General features: G+C 35.2%; 1 protein-coding gene across 1 annotated transcript in view; it reads right to left on the bottom strand.

Annotated features, from left to right (window-relative positions):
- Positions 1 to 17,972, bottom strand: part of LRP1B (low density lipoprotein receptor-related protein 1B) — a 2,342,762-nt gene that overhangs the window by 930,603 nt on the left and 1,394,187 nt on the right. Inside the window, exons 28-30 of the mRNA XM_006834597.1 lie at positions 17,163 to 17,294; positions 15,568 to 15,795; positions 1,332 to 1,506 (exon numbers count right to left, since the gene is read on the bottom strand). Of these exons, the coding sequence (XP_006834660.1) occupies positions 1,332 to 1,506; positions 15,568 to 15,795; positions 17,163 to 17,294 (535 nt within the window). The remainder of the gene's footprint in view (positions 1 to 1,331; positions 1,507 to 15,567; positions 15,796 to 17,162; positions 17,295 to 17,972) is intronic.

Here is a 17,972-nt window from a genome sequence, read left to right as displayed (position 1 = left end):
TCTATACATCTATATACATACACATATTCCAACTCACAATGATTCTATAGGATATAGTTGCTATTTTTAAGTGCCACTGAGTTGCTTCTGACCCATAGAAACCCTGTATAGGGTTTCCAAGGAGTGGCTGGTGAGCTTTAACTGCTGATGTTGCAATTGAAACCAACCCTGCAGTCCTGCACATTAACACACAGCACCATACCAGAACTCCATAGGACATAGTAGAACTTCCTATAACATTTCCTAAGGACCCTCAATGAAGATGGAATGACACAATGGCTGCAACAATGGATTTAACCATAAAACACTATTGTGAGAACGGTGCAGTGTTTCCTTCTGTTATACAAAGGATTAGTAAACGTCTAACTGACTTTAAGACACCTAACATCAGCAGTCTTTACAGGAGCAGCAGATCATTAGGTCTTTTCTCCTGTGGAGCCCTGGTAGATTTCATCCATCTATCAGTAACAGCTGAACATTTAACCATTAAGCCAATTGGGCTCCTTATATATGCAAAGAGGCTTTTAAAAAATTACTGGAAAAAAAATGGAATGAAAATATAAAGGACTTGTTACACAAACTTTTTGAAGCCTCCTCATACACAAACAAACACATACACCCACATTATATATATGTAGTGGTGGTGGTGATGTACTGTTGAGTCGGTTTCAATTCATAGCAATCCTGTATAGGGTTTTGATGATTTAAATCTTTTTGGGAGCAGAAAGCCTCATCTTTCTTCCGTGGAGTGGCTGTTAGATTCAAATTGATATATATGTATGTGTGTGTATAAGTGTGTGTATATAGAGAGAGAGAGACAGAGAGAGAGAGAGAGAGAGAGAGAGAGAGAGAGAGAGAGAGAGATAGGGAAATGTTAATAACAGCATATATAGGGGTGTGTGTGTGTGTGTATGAGGGGGCTTCAAAAGTTCATATAAAAATCCCATTATCATCTTTCTTTCCTCTGGTGTGGTGCTGTAGGATAAGCACTGGACTACTAAAAGCAAGGTTGGTGATTCAAACCCAGCAGCCACTCCTTGAAACTTATACAGCATGACTAAGAGTCAGAACTGAATTGAAAGCACTTAACAACAATATATGTAATCTGTTCTGACTCATAGTGGTCCTGTATTATGTTTATGAGGTTATAAATTTTTATAGGAGCAGAAAGAATCATCTTTCTATCTCTGAGCTACTGGTTAATTCAAACTGATGACCAACATGGTTAGAGCCACCAGGACTCCACACACACATGTATATAAATCAAATCAGACACAGATTTGTGGAATTTTGGAAAAACTTTAAAAAAAATAATAATAATCATACTTTACCCCCTGACTGGGTGAGCCGAAAGACACTGTGGCTTATCGATTCCATGGATAATTGAGGTTTTCAAAGAGCCATCTAATCGTGCCACATTAATTTGAGTTTCATCAAATTCTGAGCTAATCCAGTATAAATTACGTGATACCCAATCCACTGCAAGCCCTCTGATACTCTGAATATCTGTAAAATAGGAAAGAGCAAATTAAAAGTGAATGAAGTTTCTCATTTTGTTGGTTTTCCTAGTAAGTTATTTTCTGTCTGAGGAAAATTTAATTTACACTTAATTTGTTAGATAAAATTGTACAACATTGTAATCTCATTCCCTTAACATCCCTTCTTAAGGCATGAATAATCATTAATGTCTTAATGCTGAGCCATTTGAAGACCTGAAGCAACAATTAACACTGAAATTGCACTAACAGTCAATGATTCACTAGTAAACACTTAGCTATAGACACAGGCAGCAGTCTTATGGTGTAAGGTGACCACAATTCAAAGTAGAGTAATGGCTTCTCCAGTTGGTAGCATATCTTCCTAGTTAGGAGAAAGAATTTCTGGTCCATCAACAAATGAGCTATTTTATGTTTTAATGCCCATTTGTTACTGAAATTAAATAAAAATATTTTACATTACTAAAAGAATCACCAGAGTTGAACATCTTTCAAAGTAGAGAATTAGGAGGAATTGACTGAGATATGAGAAGATAATTTAAAATCCTTTTAACATTTCTCTAATATAGCCCTACAGAAATTACTGAGATCTAATTAGGTTTGGATTCATTATAGCCCATAAGAATATTTGGGTTGCTATTCCTCAAATTATTCAATTAGAGATTTTCACACACACAAAAAAAGATGAAAGTTAGGGTTAAATACAATTGCACAATTTAATTAAAAGAAAAATAATGCAAAATAAAAATAAAATTTTGTAAGTGAAATCTACTACAAATATTAATATATAAAGTAGGCAAGTCTTTGTGGAGTATGGGGTTATGGGTGGAATTCTGAGCCCCATCCAGAACCTTCTGAGGTGGGACATTCCCACTTGAAAAGGCATACAGATTGGCACAGAACAGTAGGGAGAATAGAAGATTCTTATCGAAAGAAATACCAGCAGAAGAAAAAGCAGACTGTCTGGCTGTCAGAATTTCAAGCAAGCTGTTGCTTTGGAGGCTTTGATGCAAGAAAAGTCAGCCCATCAGGGAAAACCCCCCTCCTAAGACTAAAACTCAAGGGGAACTCACAAGCAGTCTAGTATGCTTGCTTGTGACTACCCTGCTGAGTGGAAGTAGGGGAAACGCAGCAATGTAGCTCTGGGCTGAGGCTGGTCATGTTCCATTGACACTGACTTGAAATGAGAGATAAAAAAAAAAAAGGCTGACTGGTCTGAAGTTTAGGGATAAGTGTGAACTCCCTAGACCATCAGCACTGATCTAGTCAATAGGATCTATACCTGAGAGTGAAGCAGCCAACTTGTCTGAAGTGTGAGATGGTGTTTGTGAACTTCTAAACTTGCAGCTAGTACCCATGTGACCTCACTTGAATGGCTAGCTGACCAGAACCTGACCAGATGAAGTTAAGGATGCTTAGTACCATAAGTAAGTATAAATTACTACAATCTAATGAACTGTACTTTTGCTTGTGGATGCAGTTGCTCAAAACTCCAACCAAAATGGAAGGATTCTTCATATTAAGGATCGAGCTTGTTTTCTCAATGCATTTGGTTGATAGGAATGGGCAATTTAGATATGGCTATCAAAAATAGGGAGCTATAAGGCATGAAATGGCTAGCTTACAAGCTTTTATGAGGAAAGTAAGGTAAAATTCTCAGTGAAGTTTTCCTCTTCTCTAGATGGATCCAGTGAAAGGATATGGAATGCTGATGAAAGAATTTTATGATTTAATTGTCAGTAATTGTTAGCAGGATTAATTGTAATTGTAACAATTGTAATTGCAGAAGATGTGTAACTAAATGTGGGGAGTAGTTAATCTTTCATTTCAGGAACAGAGGATCCCAGGACCTTCAAGAAGAAAGAGCATGAGTGGATCATGACATGCTATCTAGAAAAGTAGGGACAGCAAAGATGGTGGCAGAGGGGATGGCATGGAGAGATAGAGCAGCTGCAAACACTAGGCCCATAGACTAAGAAAGGCTGTGTGCCTGAGGGCAGTAGGCTGGCTTGAAGAATGTGACCTTTGGACATTTAAATTAATATATGTTTTCTGTTTTGTATGTGTATATCAAATATTTTTTCTTTGTTGATTTGTGGAACAAATCAAAGAGCACAGAGTTCTTCTGGGAAGGGTTAGAGAAGTACAGCCTTTAGAAGTGTAAAGACCAAGATGGAGGATATGTTGAGAAACAGTAGTTTCATATTTTGATATATTTAGTTAACAAAGTTTTCTATGATTTTTTGGTCAATTTTTTTAACTTACTCTCAGATGTATGTATGCATGTTGCTACAATATGTGGTATAAAATTAATAAAAATATCCATGTATCTACCATCCAGTTTAAAATATAGAACATATAATGATTTATATGCCTTTGCAACCAGTACAATTTAATGTTTAGTGGTTTTGTTACTTTGAATACCTCTGTATATATCCAAAAATCTATATTATTTTTACAGAAGATAGAAGGACAAAAGAACAAATTACTGATTAGTTCATAGTTCTTCATGTCCTAAACTTCTAATTATTCTTCTCTTAGAGAAAAGATACACTGATGATTTGGGGAAATGTCTAAAGCAATTATTCTCTTATTCTTCTTATTTTCATCTGAATTTAGGTCAACAACTTTTTTCAATTACCCTCTTATCTTCATATCACTCTCTGTCCTCAGGTTCAATTGTTTCTACATAAGTTAATACCTTTGTTGTCTATAACTTCATGTCTAAGGATCAAAAGGGAGAGAAAGTGGTTCCTGTATTAGTTGGTATGACTGATCCTGATTACCAAGGAGAAATCTAACTGACATTACATAACGCAAGTAAAGAAGAATATGTGTGGAATGCAGGATAAGACATGTCTTAGAACTACTATACCATGTGATTAAAGTCAATGGGTAAACTACAGCAACCTAACACCAACAAGACTTCTAATGGCTCAGACAATGCAAGAATGAAGGTTTGTGTCACCCCACCAGCTAAAGAATCACGGCCAGCTGAGGGGCTTGTAGAGGACATGGGTAATATGGAATGGGTAGTGGAAGAAAGTAGTTCTGCTTACCAGCTAAAGCCACATGACCAGTTACAGTAATGAGGACTACCCTAATCTAATTTTTGTTTTAGATTTAGAATTTTAATGTAATTTTCTAATTGAATCATTGTCCATAATACCTCATTTTTCCACTATGTCTTTCATATTCTCAAGTGATTTTTCTTCAAAAGAATTTTCTCACATATACCTGTTGTTTTAATTTTTTAGACATTACTGTGACTTTCTGATTGTATCATTGTCTATACTTTCTAACTTTTCCAATATATGCTTCATATTCTCAAATGATTTTTCTAAAAAGAATTTGTATCATGGTTGCTATGGGTCGGTACTGACTGGATGGCACCTAACAACAACAAATACTCTTTGCCATCAAGTTGATTTTGATTCACAGTGACCTTATATGACTGCCCCATAGAGTTTTCAAGGCTGTAATCTTTACTGTGGTAAGCTGTCACATCTTTCTCTAATAGGGTGAATGATGCATTGACACTACATACTCTTGGGTCAACAGTCAAATGCTTAACCAGTACACTACCAGAGCTCCTTTGTTTCAAATATAGTATCTTTAATAATCTTAAGTGGCTCTCCATTAGCTTGAAGGAAAAACCAAACGCAAAACAAAATCGTTCTTCATCCTGGTGTAAGGTCCTCTGAGATCTGCCCCATATATATATATATATATATACCTTTTGAAAACACTCGTTAACACATTCTAGTTACCATACACTATTTGATGTTTCCAGATGTTTGTATATTTGTACCTACTGATTCCTCAATAGTGTTGATCTTACTACTGGTTTTTAAATTTTGTTTTGTTTTGTCTTGTTTTGTGTTTTTTCCAAGTCCTTAGTGAGCACTTTGGTAATCCCATGTTAGATTCAGTACTTTTTGTGCTAATATCCTAAGAAGAGGTGTACACCCTTGTTAATTTTCTCATTTTAATTGGTATTATATTTTAGTTAGTTGTTTAGTTCTCCATCAGATGTGACATTCTTTTAAATATAGCCGTCTTACTTATCTTAGCATAGTTGCCATTCCCCAACCCCTGTTGTTGTTATGTGCTGTGGAGTCCGTTCTGACTCAGCAACCCTGTACAGGGTTTCCAAGGCTATAAATCATTATGGGAGCAGGAACAGCTGATAGTTTCAAACTGCTGACCCTGAGGTTAGCAGCCCAATTCATAATCCCTGTAGTGTTCTTGATTTAGGACTCATGATATGAATCAATAAAAGTCTAAATAAAGATAAAATAATATATTTATCTTTTTTAGCTGAATGACAATGAAAAAAAAAAAAAAAACAACAAACATTAAAAAGCATAGCTCATTCTGCACCCACTACTTTAGATATAAGCCATGGTGCGACACTGTAGGATAAGCACTGGACTGATAGCATAAGGTCAGCAGTTCAAACTTACCAGTCACTCTCAGAAATCCTATACAGGGTCTCTATGTCAGAACTGACTCAATGGCTCAATGGCACACTACAACAACTATAGCGACTTAAAGGAAGGGCCCTCTAGTGGCATAGAGGACTAAGCATTGGGCTGCTAACAAAAAGGTCATTTGTTTAGACATACTAGCTGTTCCACAGCAGAAAGATAAGGCTATCTGATTAAAGACTGACAGTTTTGGAAACCCTAAGGAGGTTTGTTATAGGTTCTGTCCTATAGGGTTGCTGTGAGTTAGGATCCACTCAGTGGCAGTGAGTTTGCTTTGGTGTACTCTACTTGCATAATTCTCAGGGAGTGGCATTGGCTAGTATGATTTTTATCTTTTCTAGATTTATTCTTAATCTTTCACCAAAAGACTTCCTGGATGAAAATGAAAATCAAAAATTGTATTCAGAAATTGGCAAAACAACATACGTTCCCTATATAAACTTTCTATTTCAACTCAAGGTCTGTTTCCAAAATCTAGATCTCATTATAATTAGTTTCTTCAATCTCTGTGAACCATACCCAGAATAGTTATTTTTCTTCATAAGCATTTTCATAACTGGGTACAATTAAATATGTTGTCTTGCAAAATATAAGGAATGTCTCTTAAGTACTCATTGATAAAATAATTTTGACAGAAGTAGATAACAATTTCAAATACAAATGGGGATGTACTCTCAAATAGGTCCAATCAGATTTAAAGTATCATTGAGAATTGAAATGTATATGGAAGCAACATAGTAACAAATTCAGGGCTTAATATAGTTTATATCATTTAGCTACCCACAAACAAACAAACAAATATGTGATTATGTGATAATTTCCTATCACATAGGATAGATTTCTATATAAGGTCGCTCTGAGTTGGAACCGTCTCAATGACACTTAACAACAACATAATTCTAATTTATATTTACTTTTATTTTATGCATTTCAATTTTCTGCTTATTACAACATAATTATTAAGTTTATTCAGACAGTAGACAACTCTAGTTATTAGGTGTTAGAGTCAGTGCCTACTCAGTGACCCCAAATATAACAGAACAAAACACTGCCCCATCTTGTGTAATCATCCCCTAGATAACTCTAGTTCTAAAAAATATACTCTCTTCAAACAATTGCACTTGTCCAAAGTTGAGTCTCTAACATTCCAAAGATGAATCTCATAATACTGAGCATGTCTCTATAACTTTCTATGGTATTTTAGAATAGACAATAAAACTGCTGACAAGCAGATGGAATAACCCAAATACCTCACCTGAATACTACTAGATAAAGTCTGCAGAATATGCTTAGTGTATATTAAGTGATCCCTGCAAAGGAATTTTATGTACAAAACCATGTGGTTAAGTATCTGTTCTCTAACTTGGTGAGATTCTTTATTCATAGAAGGAATGGACCTTTAGAGAAAAAGAGAACGGCTTTGGAATAAGTGCTTGAATCCAAACCTAAATGCAGAAAAAGCTCTGGTGTTTTCTAGCATGGTACCCTAAACAAGAAGCTTCCTCATTTACAAAAGGGGAAACAATATGTTCCATTAAGTGTTTTGTAATGATTATAATTTCTTTCTGGTATCAATAGGGGATTGGTTCCACCATCTCCCCATGGATATAAAATCCATGTATGTTCAATTTCTTTATATAAGATTGTGTAGTATTTGCATGTAACCTTCATATATCCTTCTGTATACTTTAAATAATGCCTGCATTTGTTATGATAGCCAATACAATGTAAATGCTATGTAAATAGTATTTTATCTTCCTTCTTAGCCTTTAAAATATTACTTTGACCACTTAATAGCTCTTTATTTTTCTTTGTAAATATATTTAATCTGGGGTTGGTTGGATTAACAGATGCAGGGCTAGAGAATATGGTGGTGGTGTTATACCGTGCAGTCAGTTCCAACTCATAACAACCCTGTAAAGGGTTTCCAAGGCTGTAAATCTTCACGGGAGCAGAAATCTCATCTTTCTCCCATGGAACCACTGGTAGTTTCTAACTAGCTGACCTTGAGGTTAGCAGCCCGACTTGTAACCACTATGCTACCAGAGCTCCTTCTCATTAGAGACTATGGAGGGATGACTATATGACAAATAAAATAAAGATGGTTACTAACGTGAACAGTCAACAGTATTACTGATGCTAAAGAAACTTTAGGGTATATTTATCTTTTTTGTTTGTTTGTTTTTCATTGTATTAACTGTAATTAGTACTTTGTTATAGGTCCCTGGGGGGTGCAACTATTTGCACACAATTACTATTACAAATTTCTCCCAGTGAAATCAGTGAATTCATTGATGCCATGAAATAAAGGCCTGCTGATCTACTGCCATAAGATTATACTCATTAGAAACCCAGTGGAGCGCACTTCAACTTTGACACCCAAGTGGTCACCATGAGTAAGAATTGATTCTACTAAAAAGGTTTTTTCTGTTGTTGTGGCTTATTTTGTTATATTACCAAATAATGTATAGTTCTGGGCAGTGAACACAGCCTAATCTTGTACTTGTAGGGTAATGAAATAATGGGAGATTTGTGGATGTAGACTTCAGAGTGAATTTGTCTCTCTGGTTTCAATTTTATGGCTCCCAGACAGTGGTTTAACATCTTTTAGGTTAAGTTTTCTTAACTGCAAAATGAAAAGTAGCACATAATTATAGGACCGTGGAGTTTCGATTCAGTGTATGAAGTATCTTATGTTGTGCTTGGTGTATTAATGGCAGCTAATATTGTATGTCCACCACTCATTTGTCACTTTCTTGTACAATGGTGGCTTGCATGTTGCTGTGATATTGGAAGTTATACCACTGGCATTTTCATGCCAGAAGGGTCACCCATGGTGGACAGGTTTCAGTTTAGCTTCCAGAATAGGACAGATTAGGAAGAAGGAGAGGTAGACTGCTCCTGAATGTTTAGCCACTGAAAACAATATGAATAGCAGTATACATCATCAGATATACTGCCAAAAGATTTTTAAAAAACACTACAAAAAGCACCAGAATATTATTAGAGTTAGTCAAGGAAGATGAGCCCTCAGGTTATAAAGCACTCAAAATGCCATCCCCGCAGAGTAGAGTTGAACATGATGATTCAAATGGAGGAAAGCTTTCAAGAACTTCATTGACTCATGTGGCATAACTCAAAATGAGTAGAAACAGCTATAAATATCTATTAATAATAGGACATGGAATGAATCTAGGAAAACTGTAAGTTGTCAGAAATGGAATGGAATGCATAAAGATCAATATTCTAGGCTATAGCATGCTGAAATTGACTAGAATTGGCTATTTTGAATCTGACAATCATGAGGGTTACTATGCCAGGAATAACAAATTGAAGAGGAATGGTATTGTATTCACATCAAAAAGAAGATTGCAAGATGCTGAAATACAAAGTTGTCTATAATAGGATAATATTCATACGCCTACAAGTAAGATGAGTTAATATCTCTACTATTCAAATTTACACATCAACCATTAAAGCAGGTTATAATAAAATTGAAAAGTTCTATCAACTTCTTCAGTCTGAAATTGATCAAATATGAAATCAATATGTATTGATAATTACTGATGATTGAAATACAAATTTTGGCAACAAAGAGGAAGGATCAGTAGCTTGAAAATATGGCCTTGGTGACAGAAGTGATGCTGGAGATCACAAAACAGAATTTTGCAAGACCAAAGACTTATTCATCGCAAGTACATTTTTAAACAATGTAAAATATGAATAAACACATGGACCACATCAGATAGAATACACAGAAATCAAATTGACTATATCTGTGGGAATAGACAGTGGAAAAGCTCAATATTATCAATCAAAACATGGCTAAGGGCAGACTGTAGAGCAAATCATCAATTGTTCATATGCATGTTCAGGCTGAAGCTGAAGAAAACTATAACATATCCATAAGAGCCAAAATAGACCTTAAACATATGCCAACTGAATTTAGAGACCATCTCAAGAACAGATTTTATGCATTAGATATTAACAAACAAAAACCAGAAGAGTTGTGGGATGACATCAAGAACACCATATAAGAAGAAAGCAGAAGGTCATTAAGAAGACAGGAAAGAAGGAAAAGACCAAAATGGATGCCGGAAGAGACTCTTAACAATTGCTCTCCAGTGTAGACATGCTAAAGCAAAAGGAAGAAATGCAGAGCTGAACAGAAAATTTCAAAAGGCAACTTAAGAAGAAATAGTCAAGTATTATAATGGAATGTACAGAGACTTGAAATTGGAAAATCAAAAAGGAAGAACATGCTCAGCATTTCTCAAGCAAAAAGAACTGAAGAAAACATTTAAGCCTTGACTTGTAATATTGAAGGATGCTAAATGGCTTTTAAAAAGATAGAAGAAATACAGTGTCACTGTACCAAAATGGAATGATTGATGTACAGACTTTTCAAGAGGTAATATATGACCCAGAGCCAATGGTACAGAAGGAAGAAGTCCAAAGTGCACAGAAGACATTGGCAAAGGACAAGTCTCAAGGAATTAATGAAATACAAATTGAAATATTTCAACAAAATGATGCAGCACTGTTGTACTCACTCATTTATGCCAAGGAATTTGGAAGACAGCTACATAGTCAATTGACTAGAAAGATATATACTCAAACCTGTTCCAAAGAGAAGTGAACAAGCAGAATGTGGAAATCAACAGAAAGTATCACTAATATTCCACACAAGTAAAGTTTTGGTAAAGATAATTTTTAAATGACTGCAACAGTACATTGACAGGAAACTTCCTGAGTTTCAGGCTGGATTTAGATGAGGATGTGGAATGAGGATATCACTGCTAAAGTCAGATGGATCTTTGCTGAAAGCAGAGGATATCAGAAAGATATTTACCAGTGCTTTATTTATTATGCAAAAGCTTTTTGACAATGTGGATCATGACAAGCTATGGATAGCATTGCAAACAATGGGTATTCCAGAACGCTAAATTGTTCTTATAAGGAACTTGCACATAGATCAAAAGGCAGTCATTCCAACAAAATGAGGGGATACTGAATGGTTTAAAATCAGGAAAGGTGTGTGAGACAGTTGCATTCTTTCACTATACTTACTCAATCTGCATGAGGAAATAATAACCATAGAAGCTGGATTATTTGAAGAAGAATGTGGCATCGGGATTAGAGGAAGGCTCATTAACAACCTGCAACATGCAGATGACACAACCTTGCTTGATGCATTACACTAGGCAAATCTGCTGCTCAAGGTTTCATTAAAGTCTTCAAGAGCAAAGATTTCATTTTGAGGACTAATGTGTGTCTGACCCAAGCATGTGAAAGGTGGACAAGGAATAAGGGAGACCATAGGAGAATTGATGTATTCTGAGTTGTATTAGAGAAGAATATTAAAAGTACAATGGACTGCCAGAAGAACAAACAAATCTGTGTTGGAAGAAGGCTCCATATAAGTCAAGGTGGGTAGAAGCATTGTTGCATTTGTTTAGAGCTGTCAGGTATGTTCTGACTCAAAGTGAGTTTATATAGGGTTTCAGAGGAACAGCTGGTGGGTTCAAATTGCTGACCTTGTGTTTCTGAGTCCAATGCTGAACCTACAGCACCACTCCAGTTGTTAAGTGCCTTTGAATTGGTTCCAATTCATGGAAACTATGTTTAGGGTTTACAAGGAGTGGCTGGAGAATTTGAATCCGTACCCTGTGGTTCAAACCAACCTTGTAGTCCAGTGTGTTATACCATACCACCATACCAGGTCTTGTTTATGTTTTCTTAGAATGAAGTGAATTTTGTCTTCTGTATAAAAACAAATATGTGTTAAATTTGATGATGGATTTGTCTATATCTATGTATTAGTATTTATCACTTTAATGAATAGTATTGTCACTGTAGTAAATAGTTTAGGAGGCAAATATATAAATTAGGGCCAGGTAAGTTTCTCAAAATGTTCTGCTAGTTAGAGAATGTTACTGATAAAGATCAAAGACTATCCATAGCCTCAATGTAAGGAGCCCTACTGATGAAGATTAAAGACAAGGGCCTCAATGTAAAGAAAATGGAAATCCAAACAATTGTACCAATAAATAACATTATGCTAAATGGAGAAAAGATTGAACATATGAACAACTTAATTTTACTTGGACCCACAATTAACACTCATGGAAGCAGCATTCCAGCAATCAAATGATGTATTGCATTAGGAAAACCTGCCAAAGATGTATTTAAAATGTTAAAGAACAAGGCTGTCAATTTGAGTACAAATGTGTGCTTGAACCAAGGAAGACTTGGTATTTTCAATCACCTCAGATGCTTGTGAAAAATTGACAGTGATTAAGGAAGCCCACAGAAAATGGATATATTTGAATTATGATGTAGCAGAGGAAAATTTAAAGTGCCACTGACTGCCAGAAGAACAAACAAATCTTTCTTGGAGAAGTACAGTCAGAATGTTGCTTAGAAGTGAGGATGCTAAGACTTATCCCTACTACTTTGGACATATTGTCAGGAAGAACCAGTCCCTGGAGAAGCACATCATGCTTGGAAAATTGGGGGGTGAGCAAAAAAAAAAAAAAAAGGAAACCCCGCCAAAATATGGATTGGCATGTTGGCAGAAACAATAACAAAAAAAAAAAAAAAAAAAAGGAAACCCCGCCAAAATATGGATTGGCATGTTGGCAGAAACAATAACAATAATTATGAGATGGCACAGGACTGGAAATGTTTCATTCTGCTGTGTACAGGGTTGCTATGATGCAGAACCAAATCAATGGCACCTCACAACAACAACAGGAAAGGAACAATGGCAGGTAGGTAAAATAAAGAATAAATTTGGGGTCTATTTTTTGAAGCTGATTTTCACATTAGACTTGGAGTAAAGAAAGTAAGGACATAAAAAGACTCTTGGAGAAGGGCACAGGCATCTTGAGAAGGATGCAGTGGATATGGCAGTGGGACAGGAATCCCTTAGCAGAGACCTGACTAGTCATCATAGATAAAGGTGCAAACCATCTTTCTTCCATTCATTTCTCTTTCTCTGTCTGTACACCTCCATTCTGATGATTGGGGGGCGGGGGGGGGAGGTTGCCTGAATAACTGGACACCCACCCCTACACACACACTCCTGGAGTGTTCTACTGTGCATGTGCACCAATCTGCTCAGTAAAGACCACTGGGCCAAGAATTGAAGAAAGGGGGAGGAGTCAGCAGGAACAACTTAAAACAGCTCTGGTCAGCTCTGAACTGCTTTTCACTAGGGGAAACACCTGGACTATTTGCTATGTTGTGTTTTTTCTCCCCTTTGGTCCCCTTTTACATTGGAGTGGACTATTTCTCTCCTTACATTACTCAAGAAGAGACAGAAACTGTGGTCATATAGGCAAGCTACAATCACAATCTATAAAATACCACCATCTGGGCAAGAGCCAATATCAGCTGCTATACACTACATACATAGCCAACACTTGCTAAAATTCTCTGAGTTGTGAAAAACAGAGAAGTGAAAAGGGAAGCCTATTGCCTGATCCTGTCTACCAGATTGCACTCAGAAAGCTGAATAATACAGCAACATACAGTCATCTAATTATTGAAAATACATCTAATTACTGAAAATGCCCCAAAACATTTGAAGATATCAGCTCATGTCCAGAAACAAGATAAAGAAGCTGAATCAAATGAGTTAGAGGTAGACCTAGAATTCCCATTGGAAGGATGGCAGGCTTTGGAACTGTCTTATAAGGAATTCAGAAGAATGATATTGAAGTGCATCCAAATATTCCACAGAGGAGTTGAGAAAAATAAGGAAGTCAGAAACCTTAATGATTCACAGAAATAAATGTGAAACTTACATCTATGTATAGGGTCGCTATGGGTCGGATCCGACTCAATGGCACTTAACAATAACAACAAAGTGGCTTGTGTAGTACTACGATGCTGGAAATTATGTGACATGTATTTAAAATACCAACAGAATCATACATGGTTGACAGGTTTAGTGGAACTTCCAAATCAAAGCAAACTAGGAAGAAAGTCTTAACAATCTACTTTTAAAAATAAGCTATTAAAAACTGTAGATTGTCAGAGTTTTTGCCTTGCTTACTTTGGAGTCATCAGTAGGAACTAATTGCTGGAGAAGGACATCATGTTTGGTAGAATGGAGGGCTAGCAAAGGCAAAGGCAAATCTTAATGACATGAATTAACAAAACAGCTGCAACAATGGACTCAAACTTACCTAAAGCTAGCAAAGGAACAAACAATGCTTTGTTTTGTTATACAAAGGATTGCTATGAATCAGAGCCAGTTTAAGGGCAACACACAGTAACAATAACAATGACCTTTAATTGGACTTTCTTCTTTTTAAATCTTGTCTAGCAATGATTATTTAAGCATTTTTCTCTCCTGCACTCCTATAAGAATTCCTCTACAAAGAGGAAATCTTTGCATTAACTATTTTAGAAAGGTTTTTCTAGTTTGGAAAATTTGCAATAAATATTTGAACCAGCTTATAAGTAATGTATTTGAGAAACTACTTAAACAATATTAATTAGCATTAGTAAACAGCTAGCCTTAATGCAAGGGTACTTTAGGGGTCAAATGCTCTAAGATCTAATAGTGGTACACAAACTAGCCTTCAAGTATCATATATGGAAAATTCTTTTTGAAAAGTACTGTGAATGAAAAATGTGTACTTACAATTGTTTGGATTGAGAGATTGACCCATTTCTGAAATGACACCTAATTTTAAATTCCCATTATTATTCGAAGCAGAGGTGTTTTATATATCTTTATGGATTATAGATTGCATTTTTCTCTATCCTCCCCCAAATCAAACTGCCATACTTAGGAGGTATGACATTGAGGAGAAGCTGGACCATGTTTGGTTATAATACATTGCTATTAGTGCATTCATGCCAAACAGAAGATGTTCATTGAAAATGTATTAAATAAAATAATAAATGTTGTTGTTAAGTGCCATTGAGTTGTTTCTGACACACAGTGACCCTGTATAGGGTTTCTGAGGAGTGACTGGTGAGCTTGAACCACTGACTTTGCAGTTCAAACAGCTTTGCAGTCTAGCACATTAACCCACAGCACCACACCCAAAACCATGATAGACCAAAATTAAAGCAAACATTCTGACAATTCAATAATAGAGTATTCAAGAACTGTAGTTACATGTATGGAAAATGTTACTCTTATTTAAAAAGTTAATTCCGTAGGAATTAATGAGGACCTACGTATGATTCAATTTGATGGGCCCATAGATATTTCATTAGGATAGGTTTTCTTCCTTATTTGTGTAATGTGGTTTCTGAAGAAAGATGTGCAAAAGAAACTTGAAAATTTTTCTACACAAGAATTAAGGAAGTTCATTCTATTTTTTTTTCCCCTCTAGTGTAAGTAAATTTCTAGTTATCACACTTCTATGTGTAATATAATTATAGCATTCTACAATTGAATGATGTTGTAAGTTATTAAGTCTCTGAAGAATCAATTCCAACTTTCAATTAACAATGAAGTGGAACAATAGAGAGAAATTAAAAGAGAACTATGATTATTACAAATCAAGTAGAAAACATATTTTTAAGTTAAGTTATAAAATGTGCATTTCTCTTACCTCTTGAAATAACAGTTTCTAACCCAGTCCCATTAATAAAAGCCCGCTTAATGGTTTGTGTTTTAATATCTGTCCAGTACAAACGTTCTTCAGAAGCATCAAAGTCTATCACTGTAACATCATCAATGTCAGGGACTGTAAAGGCCGTGATAAAGTTAAAATATGGATTGTCAATATCCACTCCTCTGATTTCAGAACGCCGTGCATAAAGAAGAAATTTTTTCATTTCTAGAAAAAAAAAATAGATATCATTAACTACTTTTCTCTTACAAAGTTGGCAAATTTAAAACAATCTAAGATGTCTTAAATATTAGTTGCTGACTAGTAGATTTTTTTAATTCCAGAAAATCACAACCAAGATTTGATGGAGACAATAGTGCAGAAATGGTGTATCTATTTTTAATTAAAGTATTTGGTAGAAACAAGTGTAAAACAATTTGAAATTCTTAAATTGTCATTATTCTTTAGCTAGAAATACCAAGAAATTTTCTGTAGTCTACTTGATCTCGGAATTTCAAACAAACTTGCTAAACATATGAACTGTATGAATGACAAGGAAACATATTTGTATATTGAATTTTATTAGGTGTCCTGGTGTGGTCCTGTAAGGATTGGACTGCTAACCACATGGTCAGATGTTCAAAGCCTCTCCTCAGATACCCTATATAGGGTAGCTATGAGTAGGAACTGACTTGGTAGCACTTAACAATAACAACAACAACACAATTGTATTGTAGTAATTTTTTATAGAATCTAAGATTTTTCAGTATATTATAAATGAATAAAATTAAACATTGGTATTAAAATGTATGTACCTGTTTATTCTATCAGTCATTGGTAAATAACATTTCTTGTACTGAATTTGTATAATATCAATAGATATGAACTAGAAGTCATGGATATTTTATTCTTTTGTTGTTATCTTTGTCATTGTTATTATATGACATGCTATTATTGATTTAAATTAAAACCACATAGGGCTAAATTCATTAGTTAAGCGTTTTCTTATTTGTCCTTAAAAGTAATTCTTTTGCAAATATACAAACAAATACTAAAAAGCACCCTGATTTCTTTTCAAGACTTTTATTATTGTATTTTCATTTAATATACTGTTTAAATATTTTTGAAGTCTTGTGTATTTTACATCATCTTCCCTCCTTCAAGTGGATGTTGTTAATTCCCTATAAAAGGATGCTAAAGTGACTTTCAAAGAAGAGCAGGAGGAGATTAATGCTGCTAAGTACTGCTTTGTTATGCAGGTTACCTACATCATCTTTTTCTGATAATGCACTTTCACTTACAAATCTCCCTGCTTTGCAGAGATAAATTCTGCTAACCTACCAAAGAAGACAGTATCAGGGAAAAATGAGTAAGATAATACATAGCAAAGTGCAACATATCACATATATGAAGAATTTGTCAGTCTCCCCAAAAGTAGATGAATCATTAATATATATGGAAACAGCACTAACTAAAATATTTTTAAAAGGACATTTAAAACTCTTTTGCTTTACTCTGAGTGATATCTGAATCCTAATACAATTTAAGAGAATGCAATTTGAATTTTAGCTAAGAAAGGATGATAAGAAACTTACCATAGCAAGTCTTCTTGTCTGAAGAAAGCTTCATCAGGTGGGGACAAGCACAAGCAGCACTCCTATTATGATTGATCAGACACATGTGAGAGCAGGGGCCTTTGCCTTCATTAGCTGCACAAGGATTGGGAGCTGTAATTACACAGTGAGATATTAACAGTGGAGAAGGAAGAAGGTATTATGGAACCTCTGAGGTTGACAGGGGTTATTCTCTTAATGATTCAAAGTGAAGTTCCCTGCATAGCACCCATTACTAGGGTGATTAATATCATAATAATAGACAATCATACACAGCAATTACCTTAATAAAAACATTTTTTCTCTTCAAAGATTTAACAACTAAAATGCCACCTTTATTTCCTTTAAGATGAATGGCAAGCATATTACTGCATTAAAGAAGAGATGTTTTTCCCTGAAAAATATCTGAGGAGCAACAATTAGGAATAATTATTGAATTTAGTATATAATTAATTTATGCAGACTCTCACCCAGGCAATGAATTTGCACTGTAGCATAAGCAATGGACTGCAAGGTCAGTTTGAAACCCAAGGTCAGCAGTTCAAACTCATCAGCCACTCCTCAGAAACCCTACACATGGTCACTATTAGTTAGAACAGACACAATGGCACTTAACAACTATTACACATATAGACTAGGAGTCCTAGTATGGAGCAATACGATTAGCACTAGACCATGATAGAATTCTGCAAAACCAATTATTTGTTTATTTCAAATACATTCTTTAGACAGCATAAGAGATGACTATACACATGGACCTCACCAGATGGAATACATAGAAATCAAATTGAC

The sequence above is a fragment of the Chrysochloris asiatica genome, unplaced genomic scaffold (assembly GCF_000296735.1).
Source record: "Chrysochloris asiatica unplaced genomic scaffold, ChrAsi1.0 scaffold00012, whole genome shotgun sequence".
Classification (NCBI taxonomy): domain Eukaryota; kingdom Metazoa; phylum Chordata; class Mammalia; order Afrosoricida; family Chrysochloridae; genus Chrysochloris; species Chrysochloris asiatica.
The sequence above is the reverse complement of the archived record's forward strand: the minus strand, read 5'-3'. Positions and strand labels throughout refer to the sequence as shown.